Source organism: Ambystoma mexicanum, chromosome 11 (genome assembly GCF_040938575.1).
Source record: "Ambystoma mexicanum isolate Mex_15411 chromosome 11, UKY_AmexF1_1, whole genome shotgun sequence".
Lineage (NCBI taxonomy): Eukaryota > Metazoa > Chordata > Amphibia > Caudata > Ambystomatidae > Ambystoma > Ambystoma mexicanum.
The window spans coordinates 1,221,247,806-1,221,273,436 of record NC_090934.1 but is presented as its reverse complement, the minus strand read 5'-3'; the positions used below and the strand labels follow the sequence as shown (position 1 = coordinate 1,221,273,436).

The 25,631-nt window shown below is 44.6% G+C and overlaps 1 protein-coding gene across 1 annotated transcript in view; it reads right to left on the bottom strand.

Annotated features, from left to right (window-relative positions):
• Positions 1-12,048, bottom strand: part of SEMA7A (semaphorin 7A (JohnMiltonHagen blood group)) — a 266,576-nt gene extending 254,528 nt beyond the window's left edge. Inside the window, exon 1 of the mRNA XM_069624587.1 lies at positions 11,843-12,048. Within this exon, the coding sequence (XP_069480688.1) occupies positions 11,843-11,948 (106 nt within the window). The 5' untranslated portion in view covers positions 11,949-12,048. The remainder of the gene's footprint in view (positions 1-11,842) is intronic.
• Positions 12,049-25,631: the final 13,583 nt, after the last annotated feature.

Genomic DNA, 25,631 nt, shown 5'->3' with positions numbered 1-25,631 from the left:
ACCTTTCCTCCACATTCCCTTCAACCACCCTCCTTATCTCTACTAGCAGCTGCCATCTTGTGCCGATCATGAACTTTTGTGTAAGCATTACTTCAAAATCTGAGCGTCTCTGATCACTCTGTACCTTTTCTTGTGATTCAGCACTTCCTCCCTTGTCCATTCCCTTCACCACCCTTTGTAACTGATGTTCGTGGGCAGCCCCAAACTCCTTCTTCCTTTGTACCGACTGGGGGATCACATCCCAATTGTGCAACATGCTCTTCAGCCTTTCCAGCACAGCCCTTGCCCCCGACTTATATGACAGATCTTCACCCGCCTCTTGCCTTGTCAGTGGACCGGCATCTGCCATGTTGCCACTGAAACTGTATTCTGTAATCTGTATTCTTTAATCTCTTTTATTCCTCTTTTATTCCTCTTTTATTCCTCTTTTATTCAACCTTCAGACAGACCTCCCACTCTGTGTCCTCTACAGCATCGACCCTACACCCACTCTCCACGCCCCGGTGCTCTGACTGTATTACAGGTGCCTAAGAATGCTCTGCCCTCTTTTATTCCTCTTTTATTCAACCTTCAGACAGACCTCCCACTCTGTGTCCTCTACAGCATCGACCCTACACCCACTCTCCACGCCCCGGTGCTCTGACTGTATTACAGGTGCCTAAGAATGCTCTGCCCTATCTTTGTATTATTCCTAGAGTCCCTGAAGACTCCAAATTCCCCAAATTCCACTACCGCAACATGCAACAGGGTCCGCGAAAATGTTTTCACTTACCCGTTGTATTGCTGTTATCTCTGTGCACTTGATGAACAGAAGAGCTCCCGGGTTTCGGCACCATATGTTACAATCGTTCGTCCTGCTCTCCCCGATACTAGTGCAAATCCAGCTCCCTCGCACCGTCTCAGGCATTCCACGCACTTGGCACTCGGACACAAATAACCCACAAAGCCAGAAGTGGGGTTGTAAAAGTGCTGTAATGTTAACACACACACCAGGCTCTGGAGGGCTGCATCGACTTTGCCCCCTCCCAGGCCTGGCTCATACTTATGTACAATGCAAAGCTACATATTAATCTCCTCCCATTAGCCGTACGTATTCATAACAATAGTTCATTTCGCCGAAGAAAAGGCAATCAAGTACATTTCGTAACTTCAGATTGTCTTTGCAAGTCAGGCTCTTATCAACCTTGGGACTTGAGCCAGCAGCATCCGAACTGTGTACATTCTCGAAGGGAGGGCTGTTCATGCCCGTCTCTGCGAGGCCTGCGGCATTCCACAGCTAGCTGGGCTGGTTGTGCTCTGGTGGTTCTCTGCGACATCTGCTTTCATGGCTGTTAGATGTTTAGGCCAGTCCTTATGTCAAATCATTAGGCCAGTGTTCCTGCTTCAGATGTGATGTATCTCGAACCAAAAGAAAGTGCAGAATCAGAAATGTACCACGTAACACATGGGCCGTGCATATTAACCAACCGCCGCATGCTTTGGCAGGAGACAGCCCTGTGTTTAACTCATGGGAGCTCAGTGTGTCAAGGCATCTGCTGCTCGGATGTCCCTGATGCCTGCGTAAAAGTGGTTCCACGTGAGACAGCTCAGTGGGTCCTTGTGTTACGGAAACGTGGGGGCAATAAGGCGTGCGTGCCTGTAGAGAGACACGTCAAAGGCCGGGACTGGTTCGCGCTCTTTCTGGGGTCTCGGTGCTGGCCAGCGCCGGATACAGACACTACGTTTACATTGATCGGTCAAGGAAAATGATGGGGAGGGCAGGGCGGGGAACACACATCTCGCACAGGGTGATGCCAGGCATGGGGCGGCACTGGTCCTGGCTGCGCAGGCACAGCACGCGGATGCTCCGTTGCCCTGGTGATGGTCAGGTTGCAGCCGCCTCAGCAGGGCGAAGGACCGACAGCGGATACCTTCCAGGAACAACCACAGCTGTGCTCGTGTTACACGTGACCTATTCACTATGCAGACGCAGATGACTGCGTCGGTTCAAAAACGCCAAGCCTCGAGCTTCTTTTAGCTCCTAATAAACGGCAACCGATCCCTGGCACTTCTTCGCTGTGTCTCGTATCCTAGTGTCTATCGGTGGCCACTGGGCCACGAATTATTACGATATTCGTTTTCCAGCTAGTTCGCCCCCTAACCCGGTCTGGATTGTCCCCTTTCAGGGGCAGAACCAGCCTCAAATGGGGCGAGGGAGGGATGGGATAATAGTGGGGCGGTTGCACAAGCGGGGATGCGCGAAATCCCCAAAAGAGCCCCCCAATAGGAGTCCAAGCGCCTGCATGCATGTCCATTATAAATTGTGCTTTTGCAAACCACGTCATAAATCTGCAATGTCTCTGCTCCCAACTGATCAGGGAAAACATGAGCCGCAAGGTGAAACACAGGGGGGGGTGCCGTGCTGCTAGTCAAGTAGGCCACCTTCAGGAGGGGTTGGGTGGCGGGGGAGGGGAATACTACAAGCCCAATGTAGCAAGCATAGACGCACCAGGAACTGGGTGTGTGGCCTGCAGCTTACGCAAATATCTTTGCAGTAGGTGCATTAACCCACCGGGCGGTTTTACGAGGTTTCAAGCCCGTGGCTTGCAAGTTAGGCTAAGAAAGGCTGGTCTCCTGCTAAGGTTCGGAGGTGGAATATTGTCCTATTTCCTTAGCGGTGCCCTTTCCCTTGCTAAAGAGATTGGTGTGGCAGCTGGCGAGTTATAACGCTGCCAAGCGTGCCTGTCTAAAATGCCTGCTAGCATGCATACTACGATTATCCATTCCATTCGGAAGACACTAGTCCAGCCCTGCTTTTAACTTTCCATTTCTCCAGTTATGGTTCTGAGATTATTATGGGGAAACCGAGGACTACAAGACCCAAAATGGAGAGTTAAACCCAGGACTGGACTATTGTACCCCGGATGAGCTGGACAAGTTTGGCATATATATGTTAGTACAGACTGGTGAGCTTTGGAGGTGGGCAGCGCATAAAAGCGGCCCTTCGTGCAATGAGCGAGGGGGCATTTCCAAATGTACCCCAATCTGGCAGACCCATCTCCTGAGAACATGTTAGAAAAATAGGAGGCAGGCGTTAGAATTCACCGTACAAAGGACATTCTCTAAAAATAGACCACCCAGGTGCAAAATGTCTCTCTTAAATGTGCCACAAATTGTTTGAAATGCCACTAAAATGACACACAATGTAAAAATTGTACTTTACCCACATGCAAGCTATTCCAATTTATGAAATCGACATATCCATGTCAATTTCAGATATCCAGGGCGCTTAGCACCTGTTGCTTCAAGCCCCGCACATCATCATTTCAAAGAACTCCCTTTGCGAGTAATTGTTTTCAATAATAAAGGCATTAGAAAGGAAGTTCTGTACGCTTAATATATATGACAGCTGGGACACGGGGATGGATCCTGCCGTGCTCCGTGTCGCCTTGCTTCCAAGGCGAGCACCTTGCCCCCGAGCTATTTTTTTTTTTTTTTTTTATTTGCATTTAGTTCATTTACAAGAATAATTTCGAGTAGAACCTTTGCAAAAGAACATGTTAAAATCCATGTAAAAAGAAAGAAAAATTGAAACATTTGAAATTACATTATTTTACATTAACACACAATACTTTAAAATACTATTTAAAATACAGGTGCAAGAGAAAATAAACCAATCAATTTACCAACTAGGCATTTCATTCTCCACTCAAAATAAGTTCTTTTTCTATATGCTTACAAAAACTTACTAATTCATAAATTAAACGGTTGTGAGCTCCTTGCATCATCCGAGACCATAAAAACTCAAGGCGGTCCTCAAATCCTATATCAACAAATTTCATAAATCTTGCTGTACGTATTTTGTTAAAATGGGGACAATAAAGTACGAGATGCTTCAATGTTTCGTGTGGTTCATTGCACTCATCGAATCGACATCCCACAGCAAATGTGGTGGCATTTGTTCGCCAGTTCTTTGTTCTATCTCTAGTATGGTAAAGATTAAATCTAAATCGAATATATGCCTTCCTGGTAGTTTCACAGGGGAATAAAGTGATATGTGCATAGCGAGGGATGCGCTGTTTAACAAAGGCACCATATTCTTCATAAGATTTGTATGTCATAATCCGATCAATAGTTACACACCAGTCTAAATCAAAAAGTTTTTTTTTTGCATGGCACGGGCGAAGATGGACATCATTCACTGTAATATTCACTTCACTTAAAAGTTGTTGCATTTTCAGTTGATAATTATAAAAGGAAGGAAGACAGTGGGTACCCAGCATCTTATTCAAATCCGCATATAGTGAATTAGTCGGTGGGTAATTCATTTTTGCAAAATGAGATAACTGTCTCCATTTCCATCTAGACGATAGTGCCACCAACCCCAATTCATGACGTATGATGGCATTTGGAATGGACATAGGCAAGAACATTGCTGCTTTTAAAAGTGAACCTTGTAAACAATCCAACATATTAGACATATCACACAAACAAATATCTAGTGCATAAAGAATGATACTCTCAGTCTTCAAGGACATAAATTCAATTAACGGAGTTAATGAAAATTTGCAGAACCGGGTATAAATCCTTTTCATTTGTGAAAGGAGTGTCCTGGTTTTGCATTTAATAATGTCTGTCCATGCCTTGATGGAATTCTGATCAGAGAGAAGATACCCCAAATAAATAGCGTTGTTAATACAAGATATCTGCGTATCCATAATATGCCATCTAAAATTGCCCTTTTTCTGCTTCACTCCAAATTTCATAATGGCAGTCTTTGCCGGGTTGGGAGTCAAATTATGGTCCTTTGCAAATTCCTCAAAAAGTGTTAATTTCTTTTGTAAACCTACAGGAGTAGGGTCAAACAAGATAATATCATCTGCAAAGGCGATCCATTGCAAAGAGATACTCCCAACCTTCACAGAGAACAGGTTCATATTTTCCCAGTTTTTATCCAGATCCGCCATGTATAGATTAAACAGGGTTGCAGCCCTGTTTCAAGCCCAGTGCTGTTCCTATTGGAGCTGTGGTGCCCCCGTCCTGTGATATTTTTATTCTATAAGATGTATTGGTGTGCAATTTCATAATCCAATACATTAAATCTTTTGGAATTCCGAAAGCCACCATTTTCATCCACAATAAGTTGCGGACAACATTATCAAAGGCCGCACTCATGTCAATCATTGCGATATATACCGGATTAGAGTTCTTATTTTTTGCTCCAGCAATAACGTGCGCAAGGATAATTGCATTTAGAGTGGTACTCATATTCTTTCTGAAACCCGTTTGAAATTTAGAATAAAGACCCTTGGACTCAATAATTTTCTCCAAATCGTGAAGAAGTAGAATCGCAAAGATTTTAGCCTCGGTATCGATTAGAGAAATCGGGCGATAATTTTCAGGACAGGAAGGATCACCCCTCTTAAATATGGGGACTATGTTTGCAGTTAACCAAGATGGTGGAATTTCCCCAGAGTTGAAGATGGTTTCGAATTTGGTATTTATAATTTCTGCCCACATGGCACGGTCCGCTTTATAGAGACAAGGGGGAAGCCCGTCTGGTCCTGCAGCCTTAGAATACGACAGCCTCGAGATTGCCCAAATTATGTCACTAATGCTCCAATTGAACCGAGGGATCCTGGTAGAGTCTAGCAATATACCAGGAAGAAATTGGAACTTATAAGGTAGTTGATATTTGGCAGTAATATACGTCTGCCATGTCTGATCAGAAATACAATTCGGCATAGATAACACAGCATTTTTTGGGTCAGCTTTTAGAGTATGCCATATAACTCGAGTGTCATGTGACGTGATGGCACGGATTAGAGTACAGTTCTCCTCATTATGTCTTGAGATCCGGGCGAAACTTAAGTTTTGTTTGTACTGAGAGGTGATTTGATTCCGCCTTTCTCTGAGTCTTTCAGTGCCTAAAACATTATATTTCAATTGTCTTAGGGCTTTGTTTTTTTCCCTTTTCAACAGTTTGCATTTCTGATCATAGATATGAGTATGTTTCGCACTACTGCGGTTTTTACAAAATTTGAGCAAAACGGTGTCAACTATTTTGGAGTAATCCCTATCAGATAGTTTTATTCTTAAATTGGCACCATATTGGTCAACTCGCAGTGTTTCTCGAGATATGTGTTTAACAATCTGATCGCACAAGCCATTGTTCCACCTGATTGAGTGCTGAGGGCGATCAATTTCTACTGCTGTTAGTGAACTATTTGCCCCTAGCGATTGACATTTCAATTTCAATGATGTTATAAGTTGTGCATGATCACCAATCAATATAGGATCTATTACTAATGGGGCCATGTAAGCTATAAGATTACGAGATACAAAGATAAAATCTATCATTGACTTCTTAACTCCTCTTTCCCATGTAATTTTTGATTTCATATCGTGTGTCGCCAAGAGATCCATGTCCGAATCAGTTAAGAGTTCTCTAAACTTGGCTCCTCTAATGCATGCTAAGGTTGCGAGTTTAGATAGACTAGTTTCATTCACATTTCTACAGTCACAATTAAAATCGCCACCAAGAATGATCTCACAGTTCTGATATATACTAGCGGAGAGTTCCAAGCATGCTTCAAGATCGTCAAACATCTCTTCAATAGTTAGATTGGCAGGGTTCCAATATAGTGAGATGATAATTAATGATGGATATCTGATTGAGGGTATATTAAGATGAACCCCTAGTAAACTCTGAGAGTTCCAAACTAAATTAGGTTGGACTTTGAATGAAGTATTTATTGCAATCGATAAGCCCCCAGATGGGCGGCCTGATAAATGTCTCTTAGCTAATGAGTTAAAAGTAACATAACCAGGGATAAGTAGAGGTTCTATTTTCATCGACTCTTGAATTATGATTATAGTTGGTCGTTCATCACTGATAAGATTGAGATGCCAGTTCATTAAATTCACAAAGCCACACGAATTCCAGGATATGATTTTAAGTTCTTTGTGATTAGATAGCTATGTGACTGGTTTTGTAGGTAATGAAGTAGTATTAGAAGACAAAATGGCCAAGAGCATGGGTTCCAGCCAAGGAAGGCCATTTGTTTGAGCTACAACTTTCAGAATCTCAGCCAAATCAAGTCCAGAGCCCATATTTGTTTTAACAATAGGTACGGTCATGTCAGTACAATTTCCATCGATCACTTTTGGTGGATCTAGGAATAGAGCAGCGTCATCCTCGGATCCGAAGGTAAGTAATACCAAACCCTCTCTTTTTATTTCTTCCCGATTGGACCAGATAAATTTCATTACTGCCTCAGAACTAAAATAACATAGGGCCCTGAAGTTGTTGATTCTGGCCAGGGAGACTCTGGTAATATCATTGGATTTAACCATTCTCAATTGAGGTATTTTTGAGAAAAGGGAGAAGATAAATGAACGATTAATACGTTTATCTACCAATTCCTTAGCATTTCCTTCAAGTCCTATAATGTATTCCTTCATCTCATCTGACTGCAAGGGCCTGTGTGAGATTGGCGCTGAGACAACTGGAGTTCCTGCTTCAACAGCAGGATTGATTAATAAATTATTAGGTTGTTTTAATAAGATCTTGCTATGATTGTTTGTGTTCTGATTGTCCATATGAAAAGTTTTACTCAGAGCTACAGAGGCTTTGCCATTTTTATACAAGAAAGGATTGGTATTCATGTTTTGTGATAGTGTTCTGCTTTGCGCAGGGCCATGTATAAATATACGATTTGGAGTCATTACATTATCAATTGATCCAGTTTGATCGAAACAGCTGAACTTAGGACTCTCCTTATGAAGGACGGCCGATGCCTCAACCAAGGTAGTTCTTTTTCCCGTGCCATTTACTGCAATTACAGACTTACTCATATTCACCTCCTCTTCTATGGTATTAGTTATTTCATCTACCTCTACCTTCCCTATTTTACCAATGCCATTTACAGCAACTAAGGGTATATTTTTGGGCTGTTCGGAGATATTGTTCGCAGAGAGTTCAGTAGTCACATCCCTCGAACATACTTCACTATAGGTTTTCCTAGTTAGTGAAATCGAATTGTCACTACCATGAGGGCCCGGGTGAATAATGTTGTTTTTCATCGTACGACATCTCCCTATAATCGGGAAAAAGTCCCTTAAGTTACTTTTTACTACAGAGCCGATAACAGGTTCGATTAGAGTTGTTGCACATCCGTTGTCCTGATTGTCTAACACCTTTAGAGACATTTCACATAATTTTGATTTGATCAAAGGTTTAGAAATCGTAATTTCCTCAGATGTACTATTCGCTGGATTATCGATGCCAGACTTAAGATTAGCAATCTGAGGAGGGACATCACCCATCATTAGTGACTTGGTAATAATACCGTTTTGACTTACTTCCTCCGATGAATTAGTAACCGGGGTAAGAGCATCTTGGCTTTCTTTGGACAGTTGTCCTACATCAATATGATCTTCATCGATTAATTCTATACTAGGAACCGAGTAAGTATCTTTTCCACGTCCATCATTCTTATGTAACAGTGCTTCCTTCCTACGCTTAGCATATCTCTTAACGGCTCGCAAGTGATTTTTTTTAACTCGACGGGACATAAAAGTAAAAGGTTCCTCAGTAACACAGTGTTCTGTCTCTGTTTTTTTTTGTGATTCGATTTCTTCAAGGAGAGCAGATGGGCTATCAGGGAACCGCATTAAAGGTTCCGTTTTGGAGAAGTGAGTTGAAATTGTGAAATTCAGTGCATCGACTGATGCCTTAATTTCTTTCAAGTCATTGTCGCACCTACATTTCACAGGTTCAATTAATGCGTCCTGATTGCACTGTTTCAAGCTGTTTGCATATAAAACGTGCCTCCCTGCCTCTTCATTGCTATGGCCTTGTCCTCTAATTTCAGATTGAATGGATCTTAGGGTATCAACTGCAGTGATAAACCCCTCGATTTTATCCATTTTGGAGCAAAGATAATGCAAGATGGCCTTAGATTCCTTTAATTCAAGATGAGTGAGCTCGTGACCCTTGTCAAGAAGATCTAAAATGTTGGTGATCACCGGAAGAGGGGTTGGAGAATGATTTTCAATTCCGCGCACACTATTCGTACCTACTCCAAGATCCTCAATTGATACTTTATTTGAAACATTTAATTGATCAGGCGAGAATGAAAGCGTGCGCGGAATTGGTCCAATTGGTGCCTCATCCGATACATCATCATCTATTTTAGTATGATAGCTCCTATTAGTAATTCCAATGGTGCCCAAATTTGTTGTGCCATATACTAGTGGAGTCATCATACTAATAGTTTGATTGACTTGTGCATTTAATGCAGCCATCTTCTGCAAGGTAGTGCTAAATTGCACTTTGTTAGGGGTACATGAATCCGATCGAATCATACTATCATTCGTATCTACATCTACAATCTCTTTTTCCTCAACCTTTGTTGGGGCATACATAGAAACAGAGGAAGTAGCATGCACTTGGGCTACATGAGTAGAGCAGTTACCAGTATCTAAACAAACCACAGGGACAGTAGGTATATTGTCATCTACCATGTCAATTAATGGCACTTCATGATATGAAGTTCGACCCTTGCATACCGTAGAGTCAATGCTGGAAGATGTTAAAATGTTAGTTATTGCCTCAATGCAACGCCCACTTCGCAGGCCATTGGCCATTGTAAAGAGGAGGTACACCAAATATAAAAATACTTTTTACAAAATATCAACTTAAAAGGCAAACACCTTTCCTAATGATGGGTCAGAGAATTAAAACGTGATGTAACAACCTTCTCAAAGTAAGCAAAGAATTCAGCACTGTGCGCTATCACGAAACAATACTTCTCAAGAACTTAGCTTGTGCCAGGTGCCCAGGTCACAGCCAAAAAGCACAACAGCGACTCCAGCCCTTACTGCCTCCAGGGCTTAACGCTGCAAGGGTGGTTGTGCCGGGGATTTCAGTGCTGGGTGAAGTCACGTGACCAAACACGTGTCGGAGTTCAGCTCCGCCCCCTCCAGGAAGCGGTTACTGCAGCAAGAGCAACGCTCGCAGTGCTGCCAACGGGGTGCGCAGGGTGAAAATGATGAAAAGGCACAGCACTCCTTGTAAAAGCTATCTTCCCGGGCTACCTAACCCTCCATTAATGCCTAGCAAATTATCAAAATGCCTAGCAAATTGTAGGGATTCCTGGCGTCTGGTGGTAAAATCTATTTCTGCCAGCACCGGGCAAGGAAGTGAGTACGTGGCTATATGATGGCAACACCCGGTCTATGATGGGAGTATGCGGACATATCATGGCACAATGTGGCAGATGAAGACATCCTAGGCAACACTGGGGGAAGTGTGCGGGCACCTGGGCGTGTGATTTTAATATCCAGCAACACAGAAATGCAGAGATGTTGACTTTATTAATGTGTGTTTTCTGCCTGCTTAATATGTCCGTGTCTCAGAGTGAGGAGCACAGACGCGGGAGTGGCAGCCAGGACATAGTGCCAGGACGCACGCAACGTTTAAGAATAGCAGTGATCTCCTTCAGCGAAGTCCACCCAGTCTTCTCACCCTAGCCTCCATCTTCTGGAACCACCACCCTTCCATTAAGCAACTCCAAGAACTTTTGCCCAACGCCCGAAGAACAGCAAAAAAAAACATACACACACACACTGGCTACAAATGTTGCCTTTTCCCCATACTTGCCCAAGCAGACATGATTTAGTGCTGCCATCACAGCATACAGTGGCCAGGTGTCTTATTGCCAGCAAGGCAGCTATTTTTCAGTCATGGGCTTCATTTAACAAGTCAGTGCATTATGGTAGTTGTAGTCTTCGCTGTTCAAATTGGAGTTATGCACCAGGAAACCATGATGTTTAAAAGGAACCCAAGATCGGATAAGTGGTGACCCGGTGACGGAGTCATTCTTCTGGTCACCCGAAAACTGCAAACACAGAGGCTCCCATATTGACAAATGTATTCAGAACAACAATAACACATTTGAGAAGAAAACATGGAAAAAAAGAAAATTACACTGATCACAAGACCATGAATTAAAGCTACTTGATCCCTTCGTAACTTTATGTTCCTTTGGCTCACTCTTGGGTCTCCGCTATCGCCCGAAGTTCCGAGGCTGCCCTCTTTGTATGTGTATTCAGTCTGAGAAGAGCGCTCTCGCGCCTCAAACTTGTCTCTTGGCGCTAGACTACACACTGTCGTGAACGAATTCAGAGGGGTCTCTTTAATCATGCCGATCATTCTCAGCTGGCAACGCACCTACACGCAGCCAGCAGCGCTTTGCCCGGTAAGGCTGGTCACCCCTCGTTTATAATGAAAAATGCAGAACTATTCCCAGTAGTGCCCAAACCTGCGAGGGGACAGGGACCCGACCCGCTTGCATTCTGGGATTTGCAGTCCTAGTGTGACTGAATCCGCTGTACCTCAATGCCAGACTACCGTTAGTTGTGAACGAAAATAGATGGTGCAAAAGCAAGATTTCTGAACACCATTCACCAGTCACAGGTTTGAATTGTTATGTGTGGCAAGGGGTGGGCGGCGTGAGGGGGCTCATTATAAAAGGGGACTGCCGCCTGTTCAACTCTGTGATGGAGACGTGTGCTAAGAATTAGCTGGTATCCCATTTCTATGGCCGGCTTCCCATCTCAAGCACACCATGTGATCCTGCGCACATCATTTGAACTTGTGCCTTAGTTCCCGTAACGGTCAAAGTTAGGAGCACATCGTAAATGCAAGAAAGGCGCTACAAAAAACTACACAAGCCAATAAAGCGTTACGTGTGTTGTTGTGCCGGTGCACCTCGGACGTGATCGGCCAGCGCGAAATGCGGCGCCGTGCCCCTCTGCGTAGGGTGCCACCCGATGCGGTGCCCTGGGGCCCACTTACCCGTTAGCAGGGCGCGGATGCGGGCATGGCTCTTCGTGTTCGCCCGCGCGGGGAGAGGCAGCAGGAGGCAGGCGGCGGCGGCGATCACCAGGCAGGGGAAGCTCATCCCAGTGCTGAGCAGAGCGAGCAACGTCTCGGATGCTGAGTTCAGATCACAATGACAGAGGGAAGGGAGCCGGATGGGCGCGCTGAAGCATAACCGGGGGGCGTTGCTAGGGCGGGGTGGGGGGGGGGGCTAATAAGGGGGCTATAGCCCCTGATATTTATATATCTCAGGCTCAGGAGCTACAGCCAAAAGACTAGCTAGCCCTCAGTCCCAACAGTTCCGACACCAGCGTAGCCCCGGGTCTTTTGCAGACCTAGAAACTCCCCTGCGTTTCACACGTTCCAGTGAAGGGTGGATTTCAGCTAAAAAAAAGACTTCACGTCCCCGAAGTTTTTAAACATTTTCATGTCGCTTTTTTGGGAAAGGAAGGGTGGCAGTGCCGTTTTTTGAATCACCAACAAGTATAAACTAAAACAAGCATTGGCAATGCCAACAGACCTTTGTGTGGGCATGGGAACGACACTTGCCAGGCACAGCCGTAGTGTAATTAACTACCCAATTGTTGGTAGCAGGTGCAAAATAGTGTGAATACCTCGGCACCAAAAAGTAGTGCCTGGCAAAAGCTTAAAAACGTTTGCACAAGCTTTGCCAATGCTTGTTTTGAACAGGATTTCAGTGAAGGACACACACAGTGCTTATAAAGAGTGGTTGGAGGCTAGTCTGATATTACACCATTAGCGTGTTTACAGCTCCAATTAAGTAAATAACTCTCAGAAGACTGCTTTGAACAAACACTGGCAGACCTTTTGAATGCAAAGTTTGATGGTAAGGCTTAATTAAATCGAGCTCAACGAGTTCCCATCAGGAGTTGTTCTATATTGTCTGGCAATTGGTGGGCACATAAAATAACCAAACAACACCTATAGACTGTGTCCCTCCTCATATGTCATTCCAGACCTCTTTTGTTTTCCAGTCCACCCCTGTTGCTCCCTATCTGTATTCCAATGCAATAGTTTCGTCTTATAGGTTTCGCAAGTGACACCTAGTAGCCCAAACTAAAAACGGTATTATATTTTAAGAATTTTTCCATCTCAGAACGACGGTCCACGTACCAGCCATGTGTATTAACTGCGTTTGCCACAGAGACGGGCTGAGAAATGTATAAATAGCTAGTCATGTAATGTCAAACATAACAACACACGTGTTATTTACGTGTTCATATCAATAGTCAAAACCAGATATTTTTTATGCTGATACTGTTGGATTCTGGATGGGGGAGGGAAGGGCTTGGCTTGAGAAGGGGTGAGAGAAGCGAGTAGGGTAGTCTTTCTTTTATGTTTTTTTCCTGTCCCGTTTTTGTCTTGAAAATCTGGCCTCTGTGAGGATGTATGCTGCGATAGACCTGCTAGTGCTCACCCCAATTCACCCGCCCATCAATTTACATATGTTGTGACATAACCAAATGTGATGCCACTGAGAGGAACGCCAGTCTTTGATACTAGAGGGCACCGCTGGCAGTTACATTGCAATCAGTTGTCATGAGCGAAACAAATAACGTTTTTGTGTCCAATGTATGAATGGTCATTACTATTATTATACAGACCATTACAGTGGGGGAAGGCTTCTTTTAAATGTGAACAATGAGAAAAAACTCACTCCTGGAGAGTTAGATAAAAAAAAACATTTACCCCGGTTCACATACTTTCGTCAAGTGTTGAAACCCGGATTTCGATTTGAGGCTAGTCTGCAACTTAGTCAACACATATATCTATCAACTAGAGGTGAAATGCTACCCTCCCTGCGTGACGCCTGGAGCCAGTTCTGTTTTTTTTAATTCCAATTGTGGGGTAAAATATAGCCCCTGAAAGCCATAAATAAAGAGGCCAGAGTGATTTGTGAAGTCCCATTGAAGTATAAGGCCAGTACAGAAATGGTGATGTAAGACATGAGGCCTATTGAACCAAAAGCAGGTCTAAATCTCAAAGGAAAGAAAATGGGCTTAAATCTCAAAAGTGCAAAGATATGCGCAATGCATTTCAGCAAGGAAAATAAAGACATGTGGCTGACAATGCTGTTTTATTAAATCCATTGAAAGCTATAATTTTTACTTAAAGAGACAGATAGCAGCATGTACATTATCTTCAACGTAATACCAGATTGTGATCACAAAATCTCCAGTGAAACCAAGCTTCTTGCATTCATAAGAAATAAAAAAAATTTCCTCAACTTAAATGAAAGTACACAGAGAGAAGTGCCTATTTGGGTTTAAGGTGAACATGGTTTTGTCACTTAATTGCCCTATATATGGACTATCCAGAAGGGATACCCATATCCTTTGCAACTGTTAGATTAAAGAAGTACATTACACATGGATACAAGGCGCAGGTGCCTTATAAAATGTCATGTAAAATGCATTGTCTGTGACTTAAAAGCCACTTATTGCAGAATTTTACATGCAGCCCGTCAGTTCTTCTGAAATGAAACTTTAACTTCAAAGACCTTTCTTCTGCTAGTCCTTGGGGAAGGAGGTCTGGTTGTCAAAAATCAATCAGGTCCATTGCTTAAACATATAAAGAAATACACTGCTGATGATGGAAATCACGGGGGAAATAGATAAAGCTATGCCTGTCTTTTCAACAGAAGTGACATTGAGGACACAACTCCCATAAATTCTGCATTAAAATGGCAGCCAGGGCCATTACAAGGCCAGTAAGGCATAGGCTAAGATAAACACGAGCCCGCATCTGGCTGGTCACAAGGGGAAATGCGACTTAAGAGAAAAAAGCTGGGGCCAGAGTGAACTGGAGTTGGTTAATAGAAAAACACATTTATTTAAATAAAAAGGGCAATATATATGCCACAATGCTCATTCCAGACTTTTATTAACAGTGACAGTAACCCCCTTTGAACCGTGCCAAAATGATGTTTGTGTGATAAACATACTAGAAGTTATTAAGGAAAATTTGATATGGGCCTTCCCTTAATTCCGAGAGATTTGGAAGATTGTGTGAGGGTGGACGAAATTAACATGGGAACTATGAAGTAGCATATTTTTCACTAACATGGCTCCTGAGCAAACAAAGAAAAACATATCTCTGCATAGGAAGGGCATGCCGACTTCAAATTGGCCTTAAAATGTAGTTCTTAAAAATATATCTCTACATATAAAGATTTGCAAAAATGAGGGTACTTAACATGTTGATAGATTTTCAGAGTTTGAACATGCCAAAACCACATGTCAGTTTGGGATGACAAAGGTTTCTCCTCCCACAGCTTTCCTAACTCACACCCCTCATCTCCTTGTCCTAGCAGCACATAGGTGGGAGGTGGGTAGAGAAAACCAACCAATCCCTTCTGCGGGAATCATGACAAGTTTGTGTTGTCATTTACCCAATAAGTAAACCAGTTTCCATCAGAACTCGGCTTTTTCACTTATTCCGGGAGGTAACCTGCTGCTGAATTCTTGCAAGAAACACCCAAGCAGAGAGGACCCAAAACTTGCATTGGAGACAGCGACCAGGAGACATATAAGCTGACTGGGACCCATCGGAGGAGCCAGAGGGCACTATCCTTGACTGACACCCTTGCTGTCCCAGGGATGCCCTGCTGTTCCCTGATACGCATTACAAGGCCTCTCATGTAAGTAAAACTATCCCAAAGGCATAGATTGTGTAGTCCCTGCATTTTTCTCAAGTATTGTTCTAGTATTTCCCCATAGCAAAATATCCTGTTTGTCTGTGTAGATGCGTAGTATATTTCATTAAAGTAAATCAATTAATTCCCCTTTAGAAATAATCACAAGATGTGTTTTGTTAGCATTCCAAACTAACAAGCTACTCCCAGTGTGTTTTGAGCTGGTATAGACATAAAGAGTTGCCAAAAGAATGAATCCCAAATCCCTGTTTCCACGTGAGTGTGCAGGGTGCAAAACAAAATTCCCCATTGATCCCCTTCATTTTAAATCAGAAGTGTGAAGCCTTGTATTTCCTTTGCATGTGTGGTGGGAAAAACGAAATTGCCCCTTTGTTACCATTGTGCTCTGACCAAAACCACAGAGCCCTGCCTGTTCTTTTTAGGTGTGGCGAAACACATTTTCCCATTGCTTTTCCTTCTGTCACGACCCTCAGCCCTGATCCCCACTGGCAAGCCCATTGGCCAGGTGGAATCAGACTTCGGATCACAAATAAGGCCTGGCACCCGCTTCACAGACCCTCTTGGGGCCAGTCCTGGTGCCTTTGGTGCCAGGCTCATAAACAGGGAAAGACATCAGTTAAAAGAACTACGTTATTCAGGCTTTCAGCCGACATGGAGGCATCCACATAGCTTGTTTCCTAGAACCAAGCTATGCGGTATAGTGTTTTGGGTGTGGTGGCCTAGGGACTACTTTACCTGGACTACTTTGCAGAGACTATTTAAACCGATCCTGAGCAAGACAACACGCTTTGCGTTACTTTGCTACTAGCAACGTGACACTCACTGTGTCCAGCTTCTCACGAGCTTGGGGAGATCCAGACCTGCAGGAAACAACAAATAACATCGTTAGCAGCAGAATCTTACCTGCAATCTCCATCCTTCACTGTTCACACCTCCTGGGCAGCTCCATGTGGATGGTTCGCCACCCGGATCGAACGACCTGAGAAAGGAAGAAAGACATCATTAAAGGAGCTAGTAGAGACATTTCAACCACAAATTGCTTAGAGACTTACCTGGCTGGTGGTCGGTCAACCGGTATAGCTCCGGAACTCCATCCGCACTGGGAGCACACCGTGACCTACAAAAAGAGAAAACACAGGTCAGTGAAGACAAGACATCGCTGCGCAACGCGCTTTCTTACCGCATCATAGCGCTATTGTGTGCCATCATTTACCGGCGAGAACCAACCTACCCAGTTCGCCAAGCGGACGCTCCATGCACCTAAGGGAGATAAAAAAGAGACATTATCGAACAGAGAAAAGGCATGCAAGAATAACAACTCCATAAACCGCAATAAGACCTACCTGAAAGACATTATTTGGGCCGCTGTCAGTGAAGTAACTGGACCACGTGTGCCCACGAAAGACAACGCGCCCCTGCCCAGAAAGCAGGACAGAGAGCCCACCAACTTCGATAGCAAGGTAAGAAGAGAACCCTGAGGGGCTGAAATCGCAAGGGAGGTGGGAAGGCTTACCTTGGCTGTCCAGTCCTAAACATAGTCTTCATTTCCAGGCGGAATTTCACCGAGAACCGCACCAGGGAATCATTGAAAAGGGGACCAACGACCAACTGCCTGGGTGGCATCCCCGTGGATACCAGGTGAGCGTAACAGAACACAAAGCCTCACATAAATAATCCACCTGGGTACCATGGAGACATTGGAAATCGACCAATTGGCCCAATTGTTGGGGGATTTTTGTGCCGAGGTTCATTCAGCCCGACAAGAGACTAATGCACTCCAAAGAGACCTAATAGTGACCAAGGATCGCACCGAGGAGATCGGCAGACAGTTCTTGCAATCGCAGGCAGGTCAGACTCCTCTGCCTGGGGGAAATCCACAATGCAAAATCCTATCTCACCATCTTATACCCCCACACAGTACAGATCACGCTGCCTGGAACAGTTCCCCTGGAACCACCAGAAAGGTTTTCGGGCGACCCACGGAAGTATGCAGCATTCATAAATCAGTGTCGCCTTCATTTCCTTTTTCGCCCTGGGGCGTTTCCAAATAACCAAGCCCGGGTAGCTTTCGTCCTATCATACTTGAGTGGAAGCGCAGCGGATTGGTCGGTGCCGTTGGTGACCCATAATGATCCATTGTTACAGGACTATAGGGGGTTCCAGAGAGAAATGGAAAAACTGTTTGCTCGCCACACCCAGGAACAAGCAGTGGATAACAAACTCTTATCCCTCCAGCAGGGGAACCAGCACTTGTTATCATACATTGTTACCTTCAATAGACTGGTTGCTGAAGCCAGGTGGCCAGAAAACAAAAGAACCACGTTATTCCATCGAGGCTTACAAGGCGAATTAAAGGACGTCTTGGCTCAGGTAGTTGATCCCCCCGAGAGACTGTACCGAATTCATAAATCTAATAGTGCAGCTGGACCATCGGGTGCAGGACCGAAAAGCGAACCAGTCCAAAGCGGACTCTCAAGTAGTTTATGTTCGGTCTAGAGACAATGCACCATGGGTGCCAGACAACACCGTAGAACCCATCGGAGGGATACGACCTCCACTAACAAAACAAGAGCGGGATAAAAAAAGACAACAGCAACTCTGTTTGTATTGTGGAAAACCAGGACGTTTCCTGAAAGACTGCCTGGTAAAACCCCCAAGGAGGACAGTCGAGGCCACAGAAAAGGATGAAGTTAAGGAATCGGAAAACTACCAAGCTCGGCAACCGTAGAGGTCAGTTTGTTGAGTGGTAAGAAAGAGCCACTGACCTCACACTTTGCAATACCTGTGATCTTAATAAACCACCAACAATCGTCAAAGATGCATGCCGTAGAAGCGTACATCGACAGCGGAGCAGTTGGGAATTATATAGATCTAGAGTTGGCAGCAGAGATGAGGCTCCCTTTGTGTTCTAAGTCTACCAGGGACAAGGTGACTACCGTGGATGGAACAGAAATTGCCTCCAGACCAGTAACCCAGTGCACAGCTACAGTAACCTTGCATTGCCAGGATGGACATTGGGAGTGTATTTCGTTTGATCTCATTAAGGCACCTCATTTCCGGTTAATACTAGGGATGCCATGGTTGGTTGCTCACAACCCTTTGATAGACTGGCGGGCACGGAAATTAACCTTCTACGGCAACTGCTCCCTGGCCTGATACTCTCCAGAACCGGAACCCAACTCTTGTATCTCCCATACTCCCAATAATGTAGCATCTACCCTAGGAGTAACTAATACTTTGCCAGATGAATATCATGACTTTCAGGACGTATTCCAAAAAGACCAGGCTAACACATTGCCGCCGCATAGGCCTTATGATTGTCAAATTGACCTTATTCCTGGGGCACATAGCCCTTGCGGCAGGATCTACGCTCAAACCGAACCAGAAAACCTTCACCTGAAATCCTATTTGGACCAGTACTTTTCAAACAGATTTATCCGCCCATCTAAGTCCCCGGCAGCCAGTCCTTTGTTCTTCGTACTGAAAAAAGAAGGGGACTTGAGGACCTGTATTGATTACCGTGCTATAAACCAGATCCCCGTGAAGAACCGCTACCCCTTGCCCCTTATCCCGGAAATGCTAGACCAAGTTAAAATGCCCAGATTTATACCAAATTAGACCTTCGGGGAGCACACCACCTGGTCCGGGTCAGAAGCAGAGATGAGTGGAAAACTGCTTTCCGTACCAAATATGGCTTGTTTGAATATCAGGTCATGCCTTTTGGCTTGTGCAACGCTCCTGCAGCGTTTCAATATTTCATGAATGACGTCTTGAGAGAACTGATTGATGTTTGCGCCTTAGTGTACATAGATGACATCTTGGTGTACTCATCCTCAAAACAAGACCATATCAGGCACGTTCGTTCAGTCCTCACCAAGCTCCGCCAACATCGTTTGTATGAAAAGCTGGAGAAATGTTTTTTTCACGTCACCGAAGTAGAATTTCTTGGTTTCATCCTTTCTCCAAAAGGCATCAGAATGGATGTACAGAAGGTTGACGCTATTCTAAAATGGCCATCACCAACATCTCTGAAAGGGATACAGAGCATGCTGGGCTTTGCAAACTTTTATCAGCGATTTATCCCAGACTTATGTCAGGTTGTGCACCCGATCACAGTACTTCTACAAAAAAGCAATAAAAAGTTTGCTTGGACCAAGGAAGCAGAAAGAGCCTTTCAGGAACTGAAACAAAGATTCACCTCTGCTCCAATCCTGCGGCACCCTCATCCAGACCTCCCTTATGTCATAGAAACTGATGCTTCCAGTATGGCAATGGGAGCGGTCCTTTCACAGAGGGACCCAGAAACTGGCCAGCTGCATCCTGTGGCCTTCTCACCCCCGGAAATTAATTACGCCATCACGGACAAAGAACTCCTGGCCATCAAGTCCGCTTTCAAGGCATGGCGACACTATCTTCTAGGAGCTAAACGCACCATTGCAGTGATCACAGACCACCGGAACCTGCAATATCTCAAAACAGCCAAAGCCCAGTCCTCACGCCTGTTACGGTGGGCCCTTTTCTTCGCCGAATATGACTATGTGATCACATTTCGACCAGGGGTCAAGAATGGAAAAGCTGACGCCTTATCTCGAATGGGCATCGATGAAACGATGTATACAACCCCAGACCCGGTACCCATCATGCCAGAAGACAAACTCTTGGGTATCACGACAACCTTATCTCAAGCAGAATTACAAAATGAAATTCGACAGTCAATGAACCCAGATACTTTCCTCGCATGGCAAACTCAAGGAGAACAATATTGCATCAAGGATCAGTTACCTTTTTTTTAGGGACCAGCTATATGTACCCAAGAAGGAGTTACAACAGCATATCATTTCAGATTATCATGACTCTCTGATCGAAGGACACCCTGGAATCACTAAAACCTTAGCTAAGGTGAAAAATAACTTTTGGTGGCCTACCTGGCGTATGGACATTGTCCAGTATGTTCAGTCCTGCGGTGTCTGTGCACAAAATAAATCACAGAAACAGAAACCATCGGGTCTCCTACAACCACTGGACATCCCTCCCGCTCCGTGGCACACTCGCTCCCTTGACTTCATCACTGATCTGCCTCCTATTCAATGCTTTAACACCATTCTTGTAGTCATGGATTTGTTCTCTAAGATGGCACATTTTATTCCACTCAAGGGCCTCCCGGACGCATCCACCTTAGCAGAAGTATTTCTGGAAAACATTGTCAAGCTAAACGGTTTCCCATCAGTTCTCGTCTCTGATCGAGGCAGACAGTTTGTATCCAATTTTTGGAGAAAATGTTGCGCAATGGAACAGATTGACGTCCGGCTATCGACCAGTCACCACCCCCAAACGGACGGCCAAACCGAGAGGACCAACCAGACCCTCGAGCAGTATTTACGGTGCATGCTGCACCATGAATTGAGAGATTGGAAGGACTTACTTTGGATAGCCGAGTACGCATATAACATTTCCGTACATTCTAGCACGGGACAACACCTTTTTACACGCTTTATGGCAGACCCCCACGTACCTCAGAACTCGACCTTCCTGCCAGCTTGGAAATGCCTGCAGTAAAGACTCTTCACACAACCATCACTCAGGCATTCATAAAGGCGAAGGAGCATCTTATTCATGCTAAAGAAAAACAAAAGCACTTCGCCGACCAGCTTTGGAAAAAGGCCCAGGCTATCAAGTGGGAGACAAGGTTTGGTTAGCCGCCAAATATGTACCCATCAAAGGGACCCGGACCTTCCATCCTCGATATTTAGGACCCAATACCATCAAAGCAATTATCAACACAGCAGCCATCAAATTGGATTTACAACCTAATCTACAAATCCATCCGGTATTCCATGTGTCCCTCTTAAAACCAATGCAACCTGGTACACGAGTCAAGACACCACCTAAACCCAAACTTATTGATGGAGAACCAGAATTCGAAGTCAAAGGCACCCTGGACTTTAAATATTCTAGAACAAAGTTATATTATCTCGTTGACTGGAAGGGATTTGGACCCCAAGATAGATCCTGGGAGCCCAGTGAGAACATCAATGCACCACGTCTGATCAGGAAGTTTCATCGGAACTTCCCAACTAAACCTGGACCAGACAGGAGACACGTCATGGGAGGGGCCTTGGGAGGGGAGTGCTGTCACGACCCTCAGCCCTGATCCCCACTTGCAAGCCCATTGGCCAGGTGGAATCAGACTTCGGATCGCAAATAAGGCCTGGCATCCGCTTCACAGACCCTCTTGGGGCCAGTCCTGGCGCCTTTGGCGCCAGGCTCATAAACAGGGAAAGACATCAGCTAAAAGAACTACTTTATTCAGGCTTTCAGCCAACATGGAGGCATCCACATAGCTTGATTCCTAGAACCAAGCTATGCGGTATAGTGTTTTGGGTGTGGTGGCCTAGGGACTACTTTACCTGGACTACTTTGCAGAGACTATTTAAACCACACCCGAACAAGACAACACGCTTCGCGGCACTTTGCTACTAGCAACGTGACGCTCACTGTGTCCAGCTTCTCACGAGCCTGGCGAGATCCGGACCTGCAGGAAACAACAAAGAACATCGTAAGCAGTACAATCTTACCTGCAATCTCCATCCTTCACTGTTCACACCTCCTGGGCAGCTCCATGTGGATGGTTCGCCACCCGGATCGAAGGACCTGAGAAAGGAAGAAAGACATCATTAAAGCAGGTAGTAGAGACATTTCAACTACAAATTGCTCAGAGACTTACCTGGCTGGTGGTCGTTCGACCGGTATAGCTCCGGAACTCCATCCGCGCTGGGAGAACACCGCAACCTATAAAAAGAGAAAACACGGGTCAGTGAAGACAAGACATAGCTGCGCTGCGCAACGCGCCTACTTACCGCATCATAGCGCTATTGTGCGCCATCATTTACCGGCGGGAACCAGCCTACCCAGTTCGCCAAGCGGACGCTCCACGCACCTAAGGGAGATGAAAAAGAGACATTATCGAACAGAGAAAAGGCATGCAAGAATAACAACTCCATAAACCGCCATAAGACCTACCTGAAAGACATTATTTGGGCTGCTGTCAGTGAAGTAACTGGACCGCGCATGCCCACAAAAGACAACCCTCCCCTGCCCAGAAAGCAGGACGGAGAGCCCACCAACTTCGTTAACAAGGTAAGAAGAGAACCCAGAGGGGCTGAAATCGCAAGGGAGGTGGGAAGGCTTATTTTGGCTGTCCAGTCCTAAACGCAGTCTTCATTTCCAGGCGGAATTCTACCGAGAACCGCACCAGGGAATTACTGAAAAGGGGACCAACTACCAACTGGCTGGGTGGCGTCCCCGTGGATACCAGGTGAGCATAACACCTTCCCTCATGTTGCATCTGAGGTAATAAGTGAGAAAAATGATTTCCCCCTTGAATCCCTTTACCAAAGAGTGCATTTCTATCAGAACCCAAAACGATGTTCTGATTGTGTTCCCACTCTCTGCCACTGGCCTTTAATTCAGAGGGGTCAAGTCGAATTGATGTTTGGAGGGTGAGGGTTGCTGGGAGAAAGAAGTATTATAACCAAATCAGCAATCACTGTGTGTCTTGATTTGTACTTTTTCTGTATTGGTGGGTGATTTGAATAGAAACTGTGGGAAATTGTGACTGCATATCTTAGTATTATCTCTGTGTTGGTGCCATTACGGAAGTCATTTTTGTTCTTGTGTTGCCACAGCATTGGTGGCTGATGTTAGTCTGTTTGTCAAATTTGGTTTAGATAAATTAACAAATATATATTTTTACTACACACCGTCCATGTTCCTAGTCCATTGTACAGGTCTCTCAAATCTAGCAGGGGTTCTGCTCCAAATTGCATTGTATGATGTTTAGATTGCACTGACAGGCCTCTCTCCCACTATACAGGTCTCTCAAATCTAGCAGGGGTCCCGTCTCAAAATTTCGGTTGTATGATGTTTAGATTGCACTGATAGGCCCCTCTCCCACTATACAGGTCTCTCAAATTTAGCAGGGGTTCTATCTCCAAATTGCATTGTATGATGTTTAGACTGCACTGATAGGCCTCTCTCCCACTACACAGGTCTCTCAAATCTAGCAGGGGCTTTGTCTCCAAATTTCATTGTATAATGTTTAGATCCCACTGATAGGCCTCCCTCCCACTATACAGGTCTCTCAAATCTTGCAGGGGTTCTGTCCCCAAATTGCACTGTATGATGTTTAGATTGCACTACAGGTCTCTCAAATAATCTAACTGCGCTTAATTCAGTACTCTATCAATCCCGGAAACCCATCACTACCTAACTCAATTAAGCCCCAGTCCACCAGACTGTTAAAGGAATGGTTCGGTCAAAATGTTTTATTGCCCCTGCGGGTCGGCCATGTGTTTTTAAGCCTAAGTGGCTCGATTTTAGAAAAACTTCCTATGGACCTTACCCGAGTTTTCGTCAATTAAACGCTCGCGAAAACAGGCACCAGGGAGCTGCCATTTTGTGATAATCCTATCACTCGCTGCATCGCCCTGGCTGACCTGCTTTTGCGGCAATAAATCATATCCCCCGCCCCTGAACTTGACATTATCAAAACATTCATATTCCCCGCTTCTCTCCGTGCCGTTTCTGTGCTGCGTAGGCAAACGCGCCCAGTCGTCTTCTACGCGACTTCACACAGAACCCGGAAACCAACACAGATCAGCTCACAACACAGCGCGCCACAATTAGGAATATGAAACTGTACTTTAAAATCAAACAGCAACACGGTAAATTTGGTAAAGTACATTTATTTGACATTAAATGTTTATAGAATATTCAGAAATTGCCATATGAACTCCGAAAGTCATTTATTTTCTTTTATCTCTATCTGCAAATCTGTAAAATTTCATCGTGAGTCACGCGCTGTTCCTTTATGGTACACAGGGTGTTGGTTTTCGTTCAAAGAAGCACTTTTGTCGCATGTTGAACCGCAAGGCTGTTCCATCAAGTAGGCACTAGGCCAGCGTAAAGGTTGATATGTTGCTTCTAGCCGCTAGTATCGCGTAAGGGCATATGGGCCCTTGGCGATCGTCCCATAAGATCATCAGAATGGTGCAGTTGTTTACATTAAGATGCAGCTGGCGGCTGAAGAAACCGTCTGCCGGTGTCTGAAACTGGTGGCAGTGGCAAAATGGAAGTATATACCTGTTTTGAAAACATAAAATGTATAATTAGTCTCTCCAGCAGATCTTTATTAATATTATTCATTTTATTTATTACAGCCGAGCTGAAACTATTTGCTTTCAAGGATAGTGCAATGGAGTATGTTCGGCTCTAAAATCAATGCGAAAACTAACTAAATAAATCGAGGTTAGTACACAATGAGAAACGACTTTTTGTCTACATGCATGTGGAATGTGGACCTGCATGCCCATGTGCCCGCTACAAGGACGATCCCACAAACCTTTTCAAAGCTCTTCATTCATTCATTTATTCATGCATCCATTCATTAATTCTTCATTCCGGTATAAAAGCGTCTAAAGAGTTACTTACATTATATTTGCAATTTCCATTGTGTCTCTGCGTAATGCAGTCCGTAAATCCCACTGTGCTCTTGACAACGATTTTTTTTATACTGAACTAACATGAAACTCGGTCTAGTGTAAGAATTTTCTGCCTTATCGTCTCTTACGTTATTGCACCCCCCAAACCCCCCTTCAAATGAAGTTTTTTCGAGATGGTCCCTGTATCTCACGGTCAAAAAACAATAGAACCTTATACTGCCAGTGCGAGTTGTGGGCCTCTTCAGGGCGCGAGCTGAAAATCAAAGCCGCTGACCTTCACTAGAAATGAGCATACATTCTTTCTTTGCAACATCCCGTAGTAAAGCCATCTGTGAGAACTTGAAGTTTCGAATCCATCTATGTACTGCGCCTCAATGTGCAAATGCGAACTGGCTTCTCTCCCATCTGCAACGGCTCGCTTGGCGCGTTCTAAGGCCCCCAATTCTGTCCTCGTTGTCTGCGAGCTTTGAAGCCCCAAAGAACCATAACTATTGAGAATTTAAATTTTTTGGGGAAGGTCAGGAAAAGTATAAAGTACCCGAGGAGTTGAGTTGAAAGTGAGATTTATTGTTTGTTTGTTTTATTATTT